The sequence below is a fragment of the Piliocolobus tephrosceles genome, chromosome 18 (genome assembly GCF_002776525.5).
Source record: "Piliocolobus tephrosceles isolate RC106 chromosome 18, ASM277652v3, whole genome shotgun sequence".
Taxonomy (NCBI): Eukaryota; Metazoa; Chordata; class Mammalia; order Primates; family Cercopithecidae; genus Piliocolobus; species Piliocolobus tephrosceles.
The window spans coordinates 9,837,814-9,856,934 of record NC_045451.1 but is presented as its reverse complement, the minus strand read 5'-3'; the positions used below and the strand labels follow the sequence as shown (position 1 = coordinate 9,856,934).

Below are 19,121 nucleotides of genomic sequence, written 5' to 3'. Positions count from 1 at the left end.
CACGAGAATTGCTTGAACCTGGGTGGAGGAGGTTGCAGTGAGCCAACATCACACCACTGCACTCTAGCCTGGACAACAGAGTAAGATCCTGTCTCAAATATATAAATATAAAATATTAAAATAAACTGAACAGTTCAAGTTATTAAGGAACTTTTCCACACTGGTGTAACAACTGGAGAAAATGCTAAGGTACAACTCAGGTCTCCCAACTTCTTGTCTGTGACCTTGCCTTTTATCCCAATAAATAACTAATAGGTTAACTTGTTCTACAGAAGGCTTTTGAATGGCAAGAATCCCTCCAGTTTCCTTGAGACTTGTTATATAGATTTAGAGTCTATATTAACAGATTTGGCTTATCAGGTTATCAGTAGCTTTTAGGACATTTGGCTAATATTACAAGGAGGAAAGTACAGTGAGTAAAATCTCAGAGTTTGACAAAACTGAGGTGTTTGTTTCTAATGGTTTTTACTTACTATACCGTTCTCTAGTTTAACAAGAGTTTCTAATGTCTCATAACGATTTATACTGCATGTTCATGACTAGCAACTCTAACAGAATTGAAGTAATATTATTCAGTCAATATTCATTGATTGTGAGGTCATTTTTAAAAATATCATCACCACCACCAGATGATCGAATAGTGTGAAAATAGAAACTTTTTAGTGTTGCTAAGTTTTGATGATCGGTTTTTTGAAAAGTTGAAGGGTATTGAGGAAATTTGACACTATTTATTAAGAAGAAATTCTGGGCCGGGCGCAATGGCTCACACCTGTAATCCCAGCACTTTAGGAAGCAGTGGTGGGTGGATTGCTTGAGCTCAGAAGTTCAAGACCAGCTTGGGCAACATGGTGAAACCCTGTCTCTACAGAAAATACAAAAATTAGCAGGCCACGTGGCGTGTGCCTGTAGTTCCAGCTATTCGGGAGGCTGAGGTGGAAGGATCACTGGAGCCTGGAAGGCAGAGGTTGCAGTGAGCCAAGATTGGGCCACTGTAGTCTAGCCTGGGTGACAGTGAGGCCATATCTCAAAGAAAGAAAAAAGAAAGAAATTCTTGAATTATCTGTGGGTCATAAACTAGACAGCATAGGTAAAAGAGCACATGATAGCACGTGATGATTATAATCTCATTATTACTAATAATACTGTCAACAACCATTGCTACCTCATGGCCCATTGTGGCACTATTTTTTATTTGTTGCTAAAATGAAAAAAGTTTTTTTCTGCTAATTGCTCATGAGCATATATAAGTACCAGACATTGCTTCCATTTGAGTTTTTAGAAAGTCACCAAATCATTTCTGTAGCTCTTTAGCTTCAGATTTATATTCCAGTTCCTCTCCCACACTCTCAAATTCCATCTCTGATTTGTTTTCTGAGAGTAGTGCTAAGCACAGAGGCTCCATAATCGTGCTGCTTAAAATGGATGCTCTTCATTCACAGTTTAAGGAAAAACCTCTTTCTGATAAAAATTTGTCAAGTACTACATAAAGGAAATATGATAAAAGTGAATAAATTAAGCTTATAAATAGAAATACTGTGTGTCTCTAGCCGCATGGACTGTATGCTTTTTACTTTGAAGACCTGCAGATATATATGGTTTCCATCCAAATATATAACGTACTTCTTTGGTTTCTCATAATTTTATTTCTAATTTGACAATAAGGTCAAAGTAATTTGTCTAGAACATGAAGAGAAATTTTAATAGAGTTATTTTAGAATAGGACAAACAGAATAAAATGCCAAAGCTACATCAAAAGCGGGTTTCTTTAAAACATACACACACACACTGTCAAAATAAAGAGAAAAAATAATTCCTGCATATACTTTACAGTGGAACTGAAATTATATCACCAATGCTATAAATGCTTTTCTTAGATTAATTATGTTTAATAATCCTAACTTCAAAGAAAAGGATATTTGTGCTTTAAAAATATTTAGCTGGAAAAGGGTAATTCCTTCCCCTTGGAGGAAGTTCCTTATTTGACTGCCAAGGCCATGGATACAGCCATTGCTCAGGGTTCGTCAAGTCTGCACCCCCTTCTTTAAAGAGCTTCCGTAAGTTTTGATAATACCTTTTCTCTGTTCCTCTTGCCCATTCAGAGCCAGCTAGACCTCTTTAAAATTGGCATTAACACTTTAGGAGAATAATAAAAGGAATAAACATTGAGGCAATATCAAGATTTCAGACTCTACTCTTGCTAGCTCAATAACCTAGTGTGTACACACAGAAAACTATACATACGGAGATTGGCACAATTTCTTAGGTATATACCCCAATTTTCTCACTTTCTAATCAACAGGCTTCTCACACACTTATGATAATTCCAATTTAGAATGCTCTCTCAAAAAATTACAAGTTATAAAACCTCATGGTAAAGACTAAGATATCTCATCCGTCAACTTGAACCCTCCCACCCAGGCCTTCGAGTAGATACCCGTTTCTTAGACAATATACTCACTTATTTTACTTAAATGTGTAGAGAAAGCATTTTAGCTAACTAAAGTCTTTAAAAATAACTGACTTTTAAAAAGCTATCATTTCACTGACTCTCACTCTTCTAGACTCTTCAAGCATAACACCTTTTAAAATAAACAAAATCATTAACTTCCTTATACATGGTTGAAGTCACTAATATATATAGAGAGAGATTGAATAATCTTTTATTAAAGAATTGTCACGATAGATTCAGTTTTTTAAGACATTTTACTATTAAATTATATAATTTAATCTTCATCAGAAACATGATTTATTTTGCCAGTAATGTGCTTGGATTAGTTTGAACTTTTTTCCCTAAGAGGTAAGATATGCATGTGTGCAGAATTGCTGTAATTAAATACATTAATGTGGTTTGTGGTGATCTTGCAGTATTCTGTCATTAAATAAAGTCACACCGCTTAGTCTTTATCACAGCATTTTTTGACTTTCAAAATTGCTACTTCTCCTCTCTCGTGTTTTCCTGCCTCTTCAGACAGCCGGGTCTTATGTACCCTGAGACTAGCTAAGAAGAGACATTTATGCAAATAATTTTTAAAGGTGAAAGATAATGTGTGTTGCTGAGATAAAAGTGGTTATTGATTAAATTCTTTGCTGTAATCATCTTTATCTACTGCTGTCAGCTGTTTTCATATCGACCCAGAATCCCACATGGTATAGGAAAAGTGACATGGACACAAGTTCACATGCACACGTGCACAATCACACACACACACAGGAAAATGTGTTCTGACTTCAGATGACACTGCCACAGCAAAGTGCATACTTGGTCCTCAAAAATCTCAGTAGTACAGACCTATAAGCAGATCTTCATTGTTCAGGCACGGGTAAAAAGGCTAAAGTTGGGCTGAGTTAGACTGGGTTGTGCTGAGATTGGGTCCAAGCTGCAGACAATGCCAGGGTCTATTTTATCTGTTTCTCAATCTCCTTACACTTGCAACTTCCTAAAGCACCCTTATCAAAATAAAACAGTAATGCATGATAATATGCCCAGATTTGCAACACAATTTAAGCCTTTGCGTATTTCATGTCCGCTACCATTCCACTGGCTAAGGCAAGTCCTATTGGCAAGCCCAAAGTCAAGAAGCACAGTACACCCCATCTATGAGGACACAACAGGAGTTAGAATATATGACATATGGAAGGGAAGTGAAAAGCTGATACAAAAATTGATACAATCTACTGTCTCAGGTATAATAAAATATATGCCAAAATAAAAACAAAAGTACTGTGGTAGAGATGAGATTAATTCTAATCAAAGTAGCCTGCACTTTTATTTTTATAATTATTTTTTACTCCTCTAAATTAGCTTTCTCAATCAGGCAAGTCTGAAACTCTTAATGTCCATCAATGATTAAAGCCAATGCTAGCAGGACCTTACTCATGTGGAAAATAACCAGTTAATGACAAAATAATGGCAACAATAAAGCTCTATTTTGAGGATTTCCCCCCAATATCTTAATGATCTGGGGTGAACCTTATTCACTTGTATGGATATTCTTTATAACCAAACAAAAGAGTTTTCCAGGGTAATAATTTTGTCTGTGGGATGACACTGAGCAAAACCAACTCTTGCACCAGGAAAAACACCCACGTCTGAGTTTCTAAACTGCCACTCATATGCTCTACCTTTGCCCAAAGTGAGTTCCTGAAAATGTTACTCTGCCGATGATGACGATCTGCTCCCTGAAGCGAGGGAATCAATCGCCTGAACTTGATACTGTATGACAGTTGTATCCCTTCCAAAAAGATATGTTGAAGTCCTAACCCTCCATAACTTAGAATGTGAATTTATTTGGAAATAGTTTTTTTTGTAAAGGCAATCAAGTTAAAATGAGGTAATTAGGGTTGGCCATAATCCAATGGCATCTAATATGTCACTATAAAGAGGGGAGGTTTGGACTCAGACAGATATGGACAAGGGAAGATGATGTGAAGATGCACATGAAAATGCACAAGAAGATGGTCATGTGGCTGGAGTGATGACGCATCCACAAGCCAAGGAACATCAAGCATTGTCCATGAACACCAGAAGCTAGAAAAAGCCAGAAAGGATTCTTCTGTTGAGCAGCCAGAGAGAGGATGGCCCTGCCAGCACTCTGATTACAAACTTCTAGCCTCCGGAACTGTGAGATGATATATTTCTGTTATTTTAAGCCAACCAGTTGTTGGTACTTTGTTATAATAGCCCTAAGAAACAAATACCAGCCCTGCATGATAGTCACAATATACATTAGTAAAGCTGTTGAGAAGTCCTATAATAAATTTGTTTAACTTTGTATAACCCAACATTTCCCAAACTCACGTGACGTAGGTGCCTCCTTCTGCACATAACATGTATTCATATCCTATGGGATTTGTGTTCCATGAAACACATATTTACAAATGCTGATATAATCAACAGAGGTTATTATCTACAGGGAAAGCTGAAAGGCAATGATTACGGAAGCAGCCCCTCTAGAAGAAATAAGATGACACTAATGGATGCAACACAAAGTCTTGAATGTAACCATAGCAATTTTGCCTACCATTGTGTTGTACCATTTTACTTTTATTATTTGATTTATACAGACACCACGTATAATTTTGAAAAATACAAATTACAACCACCACTTTTCTCACGTGGTCTTCAATACACACTACACCAGAAAAAGGTCAAAGCTATATTTATTTCTCCCTATACTTTGCCATATATGCTTCAGGAAAGCAAAAGATGTTTTGTAGTGCTTCTCTTCTCACAATGTCAAATCTAAATGATCCATTTTTCTGTGTCTAACTGTACTGTTTATAAAGGAGATGTATGCATGAAGAAATATCTTGAAGCACCAAAGGACCGATCCTGGTTCTTTTGCCCTGGGAACATCCCCTCCGCACAGTAAGAATAAAGATGCAGATTTTGAAAGCATTCACATCTATGTAAGGGGAAAGGCTTTTGGGGGAGAATACTGAATCCAGAATTACTGCTCCCAGGTATGTGCAACAAGATGAAAAGAGTGGCTTGGAAAAGAAGTGTTTGATGGAAAAAAAGAAATAGATCGCTTCCTTGCCTTTCCTCTTTCCATGGGAGGTCAAGTGGGTAGTGATACTTGCTTATATCATCTCGTATAAATTGGAGGTTTCTTCAAAAGAAGACTAGAATGTGATTTTCCCTAATGAATTTAATGAAAGGCATAGGACAATTAGCAGACAATGTTATTGGAAGCCAGAGAGATTTAAGAAAGTAAAGAACCTGAATTTTCTCCAAACTGAGTGTGGCATGGAGAGGGTGCTCAACTTTTCCTTAGATGCAGACTGGACCCCAGATATTATCTGGAAGCAGAAACTGACATGGCACAGGAAAGCAGAGACAAGGAACTTTTTCGGCATACAGGTGCATAGAAATGAGATAAGACAACCACTTTTCCTCTGCCAACTCCTGTGACTACATCAGTTCTGCCAGCTTTCAGAGGAAAAGGTAAGGGTGCTCAGGGATTGAACTTTGAACAAAAAAAAAAAAAATGGGATAAGTGAGTTCTCCTTTGATAGAAAATTAATGCAATTTAACAAAAAGAAACAATATAGTCTTTATAAATTCAACATATAATATTGGCATTTCATTTTTTGGTACACGTAAGTTTTGATTGTCCATTTCTTTTTCCTGCTGTACTGAAACAAAATATTGTATGAAGCTGGAAAGTCAAATACATAGCCTGTCAGAAAAAGTTGACAAAGTTAGTATGTCATCAAGTTCTATTCTAGTTTTTACATGCTATGCGGCCTTGGTCAGATTAGTAAAATTCTCTTGATCTCTGCTTCTTACTCTGCACATTGAGGATAATGACAATCCTTATTTCAGAAGATTGTCGTGAGGACTAAATAAGATATGACTAGGAAAGCAGGCAGCACAGTGCCTGGCAGGAAAGTCAGTTTCTCTGGGATGTGTGTGAACATCCCCATCACATTCACGTCGGCTGCGCATTAAACAAGGGAAGTTTGGGCTCACCCACACCTACAAAGTAAACATCGGGAGGTGGAGCCCAGACACTTCAATTTTAACAATTCCAGTGATGCTCATATATACATGAAAGCTTGAAAACTGGGGGTAACGTACTGTCAATTATAATTAGCTTTAAAAAAAACTACCATTGATTTTTGCCCATTGCTTGAAAAGTTTCAAAATTACTGGCAAAAATTTCATCCTAGTATCTTTGCATTATCGTTTTAACATCTTTTTATAGTATGGTGGCATCCTTTGCATTCATTCCTTTTGGTCATGTGTGACTTCTTTTCTTAGTCGGCATCACTAGATGCTTGCCTATGTGTTAAACCTCTTTTCTGTATTTTGTGGGCTGAATTTTGTTTCACTCAAAATGTGTATGTTGAAGTCCCAACACCCTTGATACCTCAGAATGTGATAGTACTTATTATACCTTTAAAGAGGTAATTGAGGCAGAAGGAGAGTATAAAGGTGAGCCGTAATCCAATATGACTGGTGTCCTTGTAAGAGGAGGAAATTTGAACACAGGTAGACACAGAGGGAAAACCATATAAAGATACAGGAAGAAAATAGCCCAGTACAAGCTGAAGAGAGGCACCTCAGAAAAAAAAAAAAAAATTCAACCCTGCTGGCACCTTCATCTTGGACTTCCAGTCTCCAGAACAGTGAGAAAACAATTATCTTTAAGCCACCCAGTCTGTGGTACTTTGCTATAACAGCCCTGGCAAACTTTGTATATATATTGTCTAATTCTATTCATTTTTGTTCTCATTGACTATTACTAATAATTCACTTGCTCTACAGTTTTGGGCTTCATTGCTGGTTATTTTTCAAATTTCTGGAGATAGATATTTCAATAACTAATCTGTAGCTTTTCACTTTAATATATTGTATAAAGCTCTACATTTGTCTTTGAGCACAGATTAAGACCTTAATAGCAACAATATTATTCCCAAATCCCAGATTATACAACAATAAATATTAAAGAAATTTGAGGGGGGATTTGGGGGAGGAGGAAATGCCCTAAATTTTCCATCTGCCATAATGGAAAAATCAAAATAGTATCTTATAGCTCTGGAAAATAAAGCAACATATCATTTATACCTCTAAAGTTCACTGGATGAAGATAATTATAAAAAAGGAAACAGGAACCACACATAATAAATAAAACAAGATAATATGACACTAGCTTTAATAACAAATTTGAATAAATTTTTATTTAAACAGTTTTTCTTAGATTGAGTTAAAATAATCTAATTTCCTATCATTCAGTGGTTTCAAATTACACAATCTTACTCGAGAAATAGGAAATCAAAAAAGCTCTATAAACATTTTTTTAAAATAATGTTGTTCTACAACTTCCAATACATAAACTTTAGTTCCATATAGTTGTTAAATTATATCAGACATTTAAATAAGAAATAATACTAATACTATGCAAAACTATTCAGAAAACAAAGGAGAGATCATTTCACAACTCATTTTATGAGGTCACTATAACTCAGATACCTGAAACCAGACCAAGTTGATACAAGTAAAGGAAATTTCAGGCAAGTATCTTTCATGAACCTAAACCTAAAATGGCTTTTAAAATATTAAGAAATTGAATCCAATATTATACAAAAAAGATAATACACCCTGACCAATGTTGGCGTAGCCCAATAATGAAAGAATCCCAGAAATCCATCAAAATAGTTCCTTATGTTAATCCATGAAGGGTGAAAAATTATGTGATTATTATAATTCATCTGTAAAAAGCATTTGATAAAATTCAAAATTCATTTATGAAATCAACTCTCAGAAATCAAGGAATAGAGGCCGGGCACAATGGTGCCTCACCCCTGTGATCTCAGCATTTTGAGAGGCTGAGGCGGGTACATAATTTGAGATCAGGAGTTCGAGATAAGCCTGGCCAATATAGTGAAACCCATCTTTACTAACAATACAAAAATTAGCCAGGTGTGGTGGCACGCACTTGTAGTCCCAGCTATTCCAGAGGCTCAGGCAGGAGAATTGCTTGAGCCCAAGAGGCAGAGGTTGCAGTGAGCTGCAATCACACCACTGCACTCCTGCCTGGGTGACAGCTCAACTCTTTCTCAAACACACACCCACAAAACCTAGGACCAAAAGGAAACAAAATGAACATCATTGGAAAGCTCTCAGTAAAGATCACTCTTGAGAGTAAAGTACTGAATGTTTTTCTCTTAAGGTTGGGAATAAGACAAAGATATCTTTCTCATTACTTCTAGTCAACATTTTGCTGAAAGTCTATGTAATATGACAAGAAAATAAACTAAAATTACAAAAAATTATAATCTAGATTGTGTACTCAGAAAACCCTAAAATCCTACCAGAAAGTAACTACAGCTAACAAATGAATTCAATGATGTTGCAGGATAACAAGTTGGTATTCAAATTTTTTAATATATACTTATATTTTATATAATGCAATTAACTATTATAAAATTAAAAATTAAAATACCTTTTACAAACCCATGAAAAACCATCACATACTGAGCGATAAACTATCAAAGGATGCACCAAGCCCCTACACTGGAAACTAAATATTTCTGAGAGAAATTTTAAAAGGTCTAGATAAATGGAATCATAAACCACTTTTATGATTGGAACACTTAATGTCATTAAGATATCAGTCTTCACAGATTGATCTGTAAATCCAACATAATCCCAGTAAACTAGACATGTTTTTTTCTAGAACTTGACAAGTCAATTTGAGATGAATTTGGAAGGCAAAAGACCAACACGAGCCAAATAATCTTGAAAAGGAAAAGCCAAGTTGAAACGGGTGTCTTTCCTAATTACGGGTCTTACTATAAGTTAGAACAGTTAGGACAAAGGCTACAGAGATCCAGGGAACAGAATAGAAAGAAATAGACACACACATATGTGGACAAATAGTTGATTGTTGTTGTTGCTGTTTGAGTCGGAGTCTCGCTCTGTTGCCCAGGCTGGAGTGCAGTGGCACGATCTCAGTTCACTGCAACCTCCACCTCCTGGGTTCAAGTGATTCTCCTGCCTCAGCCTCCTGAGCAGCTGGGATTACAGGCACCTCCCCCCTCTCCAATCACACCTGTCAAATTTTCGTATTTTTAGTAGAGACGGGGTTTCACCATGTTGGCCAGGCTGGTCTCAAACTCTTAACTTCAGATGATCCACCTACCTCAGCCTCCCAAAGCAAGGACAATGCTCTTTTTCATAAGCTTATTAGTCATTTTAATGAGAACAGTAAAACATCTGAAAATAAATTGTTCTAGAATGACTGGATATCTGTGTGAAATGATGAATCTGAACGCCTATACACACCACAGTTAAACATCAATTTAAGATGGATGCAACTTAGAGATATATAAAGATTTCTTATATAAAACACCAGAAGCACAAACTATAAAAAGAAACTTCATCAAAACTCAAACTATTGCTCATCAAGAAAATACCATCAAAAAATTAAAAAGGAAAGTGACAGATGGAATCAAGTCATGATGTGCTGGTATCAGTCCACAAGAACCTTGTAGAGAATAAGCAAAACTAACCTAACAGTGTTAGAAATCAGATCAGTGGTGGTTCTGAGGACCTGGACGACTGAAAAGTGGAGTAAGATAACTTTCTGTGGGGACAGAAGTGTTGCATGTCTTTGCTGTGCCTTTGTCAAAACTAACAGAACATTATACGTAAGATACGGACATTCCATTATATTTCACAATATAGTTCACACTTTCAAGAATGAAGGACTTATTACAAAAATTAAATAAAATTGTTTTCTAAGTAATATAAACAAAACCAATGAAAATCTGAGATTTGTCATAAACATCTTCAGGAAAGTTTCCAATATACAGAATTCTCACAATCAAGAAAAACAGTAGATATAATTTTTGATAAATCTGGCAAAAGACATTTACAATTACTCACTCTATGTATTTTGAATATTTATTGGTAAGGAATTTCTGGAAAGCAGTTTAGCAATGTGTGATTCTTATACGTTTATAGTATTTGCTCCAGTGATTCAGATTTTAGTACTCAGTGTAAGTTAAAGATATTAAAAATTATCTAAAATTTATAAAGAATATAGTAAACTCTATGAACCAATATAAAAGGACTGAATTATTCAGCAAATTGAGCTAAAAATTGGTTATTTTATTGCATCTTAATTTAGATGAAAATTGGCTTACTTTTAATATTCATTAACAGATAAATTATGGCATAGCTATATAGTGTAATATTATGCATTTCTTAAAATTTTTAGCCCCTTAAAATATTTAATAGTGTCTGAAAATGCTTATAAGTGCAATATACAAGGTTAAATACTTTCAGTGTAATAATTGTGTGTGAATTTTTTGTATGTTAAGATACAGTATAACAGAAATCTCTAAGGTTTAGCAGTTTAATTTTTAAAAATAATTTACCATATTTGCTGCCATGAACATGCTTTACTTGGAAATGCAGATAAAATCCATGCAATAGTCAATTTTTTTTAAAGCAAAAAAGAGATTTCTGGGGAATTTTAAAAAGATGCTGTGGATTTTTTTTTTTTTTTTTTTTTTTAAGTACTGCTGATTGATCAACAAATGCAAGCATTCCGATTCACAGTGATCCTCGATACTGGGCAGATAGCATCTGGCAACTAAATCTATTGCTGTTTCCACATAATAAAATAAATTTTGATGAATTTTAGTTCTGTGGTGGAGATGGAGTCACAATTTCTGAAGAGTTCTACAAATTTTGACAAACACAAATCATGTTTTGTTTATTCGTGGTTTAATTGTATTATACAGATCTAAGGATGTGTCTAAATGTGCAAACATCTGCTTTTTCAGTGTGGTTCAGCTTCTAAAGCTGCTAGAATTGAAGAGTGACCACTGCAATAATCGTCTGCTATAGAAATTTTGGAGATAAGATTATAAAGAACAGAACGATCTTGAAATGTCTCATCTTCTGTGTAATATCTGGCTCTATTTAGTTCCATTAGGCATTTCTTATAACTATTAAGAAAAAAACAAAGCACACTGTTGAAACAATGGGATGAATCTAGATTCCAAATTGATATGAAACTCAATAATAAATCATTATTATGGTATATCTATTAGATATTAGATATATATATTAGAAAAACTAATATAAAGCATTAGTTTTTCTAATGCCAGATTCTTGAGGACTTACTCATCAACACTTAATATTAGACCAATGTCTCTGGTGTTTTGCCTAAATACCATTTAGCAGTTTTGTATTCTTACTAAAATTTCATACCCATTTTTAATTGGTAGGTAAGAAGTGTTAAAGAATATAGAATTGGGCCAGGCACAGTGGCTCACACCTGTAATTCCAGCACTTTGGGAGGCTGAGGCAGGAGGATCACCTGAGACTAGCCTGGCCAACATGGAGAAAGTCACCCCGTCTCTAGTAAAAATTCAAAAATTAGCTGGGCGTGGTTGCAGGTGACTGTAATCCCAGTTACTCGGTAGTCTAAGACAGGAGAATCACTGCCTCAGGAGGCAGAGGTTGCAGTGAGATGAGATAGCACCACTGCACTCCAACCTGGGCAACAAGAGCAAAACTCCATCTTAAAATATATATATATCTAGAATTGGACTTTATTTTCTCTGTACTGCAGCCACAGAGCTGTGGATAGTGGGTGAAAAGAACCAAGAAATGTTAAGAGAGACATGAAGATAATTCTTTGAAAGTCTTTTATAGGAGAAGAGTAGAAAGGAGGGGGCATTTAACCCCCTCAAGCCCCATGAAAGAGGAAGGGCAAGAGAACTACTTGTAGAATTTGGTTGTTTGTCAGGAGGGGAGACTGGCTTCTCACCTCACCCATGCTGGTAGAACTGTAGAATCAAGTCGTGCTGCCCCAGCTGGCATCTGGGCAGTGTGCAAGAGAGTTTGGGGGAAGAACCCGAGTTTGCAGAAGTAGTGGTTTCAGTTTTCACCATGGTGAACCTGAGATCAGGATGCAGGATGGCTCTGAGGCGGTTTGTGATAGCCAAACGAGGAGAATGGGTCAGCAATTGGACAAGATACCCTGCCACATTCGGTGGGACAAGTGCACACCTTACAGTTAGCTAAGCTTGATTCATCTTGAAAAGACCCACACCCGGACAGCTCTTGTGTCTGTGAGAAGGAGCTCCAGCAGAAAGATAAAGGTGGAACGCAGAAAATAGAAGCTAAGGGTAGTAGGCTCCATGTCTAATCAAGGCACCTCCCCTTCAGGGAGCAGGGGAGACATCGGAGGAGTTGGGATGGTTCTTAGGAACATACCGTATGCCCCAAAGAGAGCGAGAGCATTTGAATACATCTTGTCATTAAGAATTCAAAAATAAAGAACTTTCAATAGTAACAACTATTTAGAAGGAATTTACCCTCTTTTCATTATTCTTACCCTGGAGAAGTCAAAAGCAAAAGAAAGGGGGACAGGGGGAGTCGCCATGGAAAGGTGGTGATGGAACAAGCAGGAAAAAGCATATTCTATCTTTCTCATTCTCATTGCTGGACTCTCAGTAATGGACTTGACCTGAAAGAGGAGAAACTTCCATTTGAGACTTTAAAATTATCAAATTACACCAGCCATCTCATCTGAGACATGAAGTTGACAATATCCTTATGGGCGATAGTGAATTAAGCACTAATCTCTGCCTGAGATACTGCCAGGGGCAAGGAGAGGAAATTTCATAGTTGTGTGAGAGCAGGGTTGGAAGAAAAACCATTTTCCTAAATTGCACCCTACTAAATCTGGGTCTTTTAATGAATTAGCTACAGTAACACAGGTTGAACCTAAACAATGTCTTCCATAAATATTGGGTTTTTCATCATGTGATATTTTGAAACAAATTTGAGGACTCCTGCCATCAGAGAATCTCAGTTAAATCTTTAAAGTTATTTTGAATGGTTAGTTGTATATAGAAGTGAGTCTTAACTTTATGGAATCACTCGTTAATAGAAACAATGAAGTGAAATTCTCCTATTTAGGGTTGACATCGGCAGTTTACGCTCAGATAGGCCCAGGCCATTCAAGTTTTGACTGTGACTCTAGTTATGTATACTTATGAGACAAACAATACTTATAGCTATTTTAAATCATTATATAACCAGTTTACATCTACTGTATACATTTATGTATTAATTTTATTTACGTTAGTTAACTTAATGCCTAGATATTTTAATTAATAAATTTTAACAAATATTTAAGCCTTATGAGGGATACAGGTTCCGTTTTACACAAGGAATTGTTTACAGCCTAAATCATTATGTCACCAATGATCTAAATCAATAGTGCCTTTCCTTTTGTAGTTTCTTCTTTTGAACTATTTTTGGCTTTTAACAGGAAGAGAAGGTAAAAGTATAGAGTTCACATTTACTCACTTAGCTGAAGATAATGTTAGATTTAACTCCTCTCTGTGGAAAACCTAATGAGTTAATATCTATGAATCTCTTGTTTTGTGAATATTTAGGTGTAACACTTGGTTCCATGTTCCATTGTTTTCTTTTGACCCAGCCTTCAAACCCATGATTTCTGGAGTAGAGGAAGAAATAGAATACAGTGGATAAAAGTGTTCAGTAACAAGCTAACAACTGAAACTTCTTTGAAAAAAAAAAAAAATCTATTGGCTTCCAGTAGACATTTTTCAAATTTCTTCTAACGTGCAAAAATCCATTTTATGTCTATGCAGTCACAATGCACTGACTGTTCACCATGTGCTAGATGCACAGTTATTTAATACATAAATTCCAAAAGCCTTATTTATATATTTCTACCTAGCATAAGGGAAATTTAGCTGAACAGATATGTCTGTTTTCCTGTGCAGTTCTCCATTAAACATAGTTTTCCATCTATATTCTTACAAAAGGGAATTATCAAGGGGTTGAAGGACTTGTTACCCGTTTGTTTTCTGTGTGTTACTTCTTGTCAGAAATCCCCGTCTCTGATCCTTTGCTTCTCAAAGCAACTGCGAGCTCCACTTACCTCCACCTGCCAGTCTCAGACTCACAACTATACTTGGATTTGTTCCTGTATAAAATAGATCTATTTAAAAACTCACTGGCTGACCGGGAAGATTTCAGTTCTTCTCGGCACTGATGACCCATTCAGTCTGCTCTCACTCCACATCTGGAACCTCGCTGCCCCTTTTCCCTGAGTGCAGTCACCCTGTCTTGCCAGACCCTTGATCTGTTCAATTCATCTAAGCCTTGTTTCGCAGCCCCGTCTAGACTCTTGTTGTAGTTGCAGCCTTACCCCTGTGTATCTCAGGCCTTCTCTGGGCATGGCCTATTCCTTTGGACCTCTCATCATTCAGCTTTAGTGAAAAAGATGCCCTTGCAAACATAATTGCAGATTCAATACTAGCATCTTTGTTGGATGCAATATTTATATTTATTATAATAAAATTATGTGTATACTTTATTATAGTATAATTATATATTTATAATGTTTAATAAATATTCCACCTTTTTTCTAACCATTTAAAATAAAATTATACTTTCTCACATATTAGCTAATATGGGACTCTACATTTTACCAATGTACAAATTCACGGGCAATGTGTTTGGACTTGTTAACTCTAATTTAAAATCTTATATAAATGAACACATTTTGATTTGATATTTGTTTTTACATAACCTTTTCAAAAATTTGTTTTTTCATACATTCAGCAGTCTTCACAGATTATCAGAATATTTATGTTTTAGGATATTATTAGACAATTAGTCTCCTTTTCAGTACTTTTGGGTATTTGGGAATGTGTTGTTTAGTTTTCTTTAGTAATGTTTTATTGTTGTTGTCAATCATCTGATAAGGAAAATAGTTGGAATACATGTATCTTGATAAATTGTAAACCATTTTCCATACATCGCCTTTCTTCCTATGCTCCTGTCTCTTCTTTTGTTCCAATTAGCATAAGAACTCTTTCTTACAAAATCAGACACGAATCGGTTGAGATGGGATTAATTTATTTGGGCAGATATTAGATAACACTTTTGGGGAAAAAAAAAATACTGTTTTGTTCTGCTGGTACATGGCATCATTTTCCAAAGTCATTCCTCATGCTTTCTCTAATATTGCTACTTCCCCAGCAATATTTTAAAGTGAGTTTCACAAATCAACAGTTCTCAAAGTGTTGTCCCCAGAGCAGCAGTGTCCACATCTCTTGGGAATAAATGGAAAATGTAAATTATCTGGCTCCAATCCAGCCCTGTTGTACCAGAAATAAGACTGGAGGGGGTCTAGCATTCTGTTTAAACAAAGCCTCCAGGTAATTTTAACGCACACTGAGGTCTGAAAAACCAACGGTATAGTAAATGAAAACCAAATGTGGGTTCTTAAAAAGCAGCATAATTAGAGAGTGATTTAAAATGCCTGCTTGATAGAATTGTTTCACAAAGATAAAAATTTTTTAAAAATAACTTTAATGGAGCCAATTTTAGCCACTCCATTTTGAAATGGTCTTTCTAGCAAAACCTTAACATATGTTTCAGTAAAACAAAGTATAGTATGCTACTAAGAGAATACGATGATACATTCATTGTCAATGCAGAAAGCTTCCTTCCTCATTATAATGGAATTCAGGTAAGTATAGTTACGTAACATAATGTGCTGCCTTCATCTTTATGTGCCTAGTTTTTCTGCTGGATTAAATTTGTTCACTTTTTAATTGAATCTGAAATTCCTAGAAATTAGGCATTAGGAGAGAATAGATTTTGAATACTTGAAAATTGAAAATATATCTTAGTATAATTTCTTTCAAAAGTTGCAAGAAATAGCATCCAAAGGAAGATTGGAGGGTTCTAAACCATAACAAGAAGGGTTGACTTGAGTTGCTGGGTTAAAAAGTATATGAGGATAGGGAAAGCAGAAGGCAGGCAGGCAAGAGGGTAGGGACACCACGGGTAAATTTCACCTGCTTGTATAGACTAGAGATGGCCCTGGAAAAACTCCCTTAGGGCAAGTTGTCCAATTACTTTTTTTAAAAATGGCCCTTGATGATATACATAGAGATAGAGACGGAGGTGGAGGTAGAGATACATAGAGCGCTATATCATGTGAATCTTATTAAATTCACTTACTTGATTTTTTTCAGCTTTCTCCAGTGTCCAGTGCGATGCTTATACTCTCGTATTTTTCCTAGGCTTTATCTGCTAACATTTGAGTACACAAGCATTTCAGTGAAAATGTAATGGTCCTTCTGGGTCCACTGTTACAGGTCATGTTTAATGTACCATCCACTTGATGGACACTCAATGTCAAGATCTTTTTTTTTTTTTTTTTAAACATTCTATGTTTTTAACTATCAAACTGTGGGCATGAATATCAAGGGTCAATATAGCCATAAGCAACAATAATACCGGTTAATGATGTTTACTTCAATATTTTCGAAGAAATGTTATTTACTGGCATTTTTGCAATGGTTATTTTGGTTGCTAATTCAGACTCTGGAATTGATGGAAAGAATGTAAAGAAATGTTTTGCTTTCCATTTCTGTAACAATATTTTCTCTATGCATAACAGGTATCACTGACATATGATTAATTCCACATGTAGGAGCTGAAATTTATCAAAAGGTTCCTGGCCAAAGAAAAGAAGATTGATGTTCAGGCATTGTCTATATTCCTGTGTAAACCCTTTGGGTCCAAGTTTCATTTATAGTTTTATATAAGATCATGCCCCTTTGATTTACTACTAATCCCATTGGAGTGGGAATTATGATGGGAATGTGAGTGATGTGTTTAATGCTAAATGTTAATACTTTAGTTGGTTGCACCTAAGAATTTTAAGCTATTGGGAATATGTATATATTTGGGCTTTTCATTGCAGATAATTAATGAGGCAATGTTCTTTCTTCAGCTTTCAGCCATATAATTGATGGCAATTTGTCATTTCTTAGGAAATGTGAAATCCATACACATATTAGTTTCATGGGTCAATAATCTAAAAGACTGAATTATTAGATAAGCTATTGTCCAAAATATCAAGACACATGAGTATAAATATTGTCTTTATGGCTAGTAAATGTTAAGCTATCATGCTTATGTTAATTTGGAATCCGAATTTTTTTTTTTTTTTTTGGCATCAGAGAATCCTTACTAAGTGAAATATCTAAGTAAAATAGAAAGAAAATAATCTATTATACAATCTCAGCTCAGTACCAGCAAACATGTAGCACTTAAGATTATATTATGAATAGTACATTCCTAAACATATCAATCATTTTCCATCTGCAGCTGTAGTATTTCATCTCTCAAAATTAATTCAACAGCACTGACTTTAAAGCACTATTCACAATTAAGTCCTAACCCACAGAGGTACATCTGCCAGTAATTCTTAAACTTTTTGTTATCATGACTTTTTTTGTAATTCTTCAATTCTTGCATCTCCTAATTCATCATGGCATAGATGTACTTCATTCATACAGTTAATATTTATTGAACACTTACTGTAAACCAAGGATATGGTGCTAGGAAGTAGGGATGCTTTATAGAGTATGTTGTAAGGCATACCACGTTTTTTACTTCCGAGAACTTACAAACTAATTTTTCAAAATAAAATCTATTTAATGCATTAAAATGGGAACCAAAGGCAGCATAACTTTGCAATAGCCTTTGAGATACACAATTACAAAGTAAGATTTGGAATGATTACCTAATAATATTTTTGACCATAGGATATCCAGGAATGAAAAAAGTTAAGTATTTTTATTTTGCTTACCAAAGCAATGTCTTAAGTTCTGCGGAAGACTGTAATGAATATCTGCAATTATCATATGCTAAATTTGACCATGACTACAATTTGTTTTGAGATTCAAACTAAATTATTTTTGCAGTGCTTAAGTAGTGAGTCAGTCTGAGTGTGCATTAAATACTTCACGTCAACAAAGGTAAAAATCCAGTAAGATCTTGCCTAAGTCGAGCAAATAAGATAGTCCTCACTGGAATTGTATCCGTGATAACCACTTAGGTTGTGTGAAGGAGCAGACTATAAGCACAATTTGGGCAGAGACTCCCTTAAGTTTTGCCCTTATTTTTCCATTGTACAATTTAACTACTTAATCATCACCATAGACAATACATGCCATGAAAAGTTGTTAACTGAGTGAGTGAATTAATGATTCAGAAGACTTTAATGAACTCCTTGTCTCAAATTTGGAAATATGTAATGTTCTACAGTGTTTATCCATATCACCAAGGGATGCGGTAACGTTTCCTGCAGTCTGTAGATAAACAAATTAATACCATACGGCCATAGACGGTCACACCTCTTTTCACTTAATCTTCTCCATTCTTCGTTTCTTCACAGAGCGATTCAATGTGTATCTTATGCCTACGCCAAATCTGGATATTTATGGTGAATGCACGATGCAGATCACTCATGAAAATATCTATCTCTGGGATATCCACAATGCCAAGGTCAAACTGGTGATGTGGCCTCTCAGCTCACTGAGGAGATATGGTCGGGACTCAACGTGGTTCACATTTGAGTCAGGAAGGTAAGATCTAATGCAGCAACCAAGTGCGGGAAGTTGTATAACAGAGTCCTGAAAGAAAGTTCTGTCCATCATTGCCCTCCGTGAGCGCTGTTTTCATTCAGCGTAAAAGTTAGCAAATACATAATTTCTTCAGATTCTTAATAATATCAATACAATTCTGTTAA

The 19,121-nt window shown here is 35.6% G+C and overlaps 1 protein-coding gene across 1 annotated transcript in view; it reads left to right on the top strand.

Annotated features, from left to right (window-relative positions):
* The window catches only part of DOK6 (docking protein 6), a 422,926-nt gene that overhangs the window by 258,646 nt on the left and 145,159 nt on the right, over positions 1-19,121 (top strand). The window contains exon 5 of the mRNA XM_023224190.2: positions 18,768-18,957. Coding sequence (XP_023079958.1) covers positions 18,768-18,957 — 190 coding nt within the window. The remainder of the gene's footprint in view (positions 1-18,767; positions 18,958-19,121) is intronic.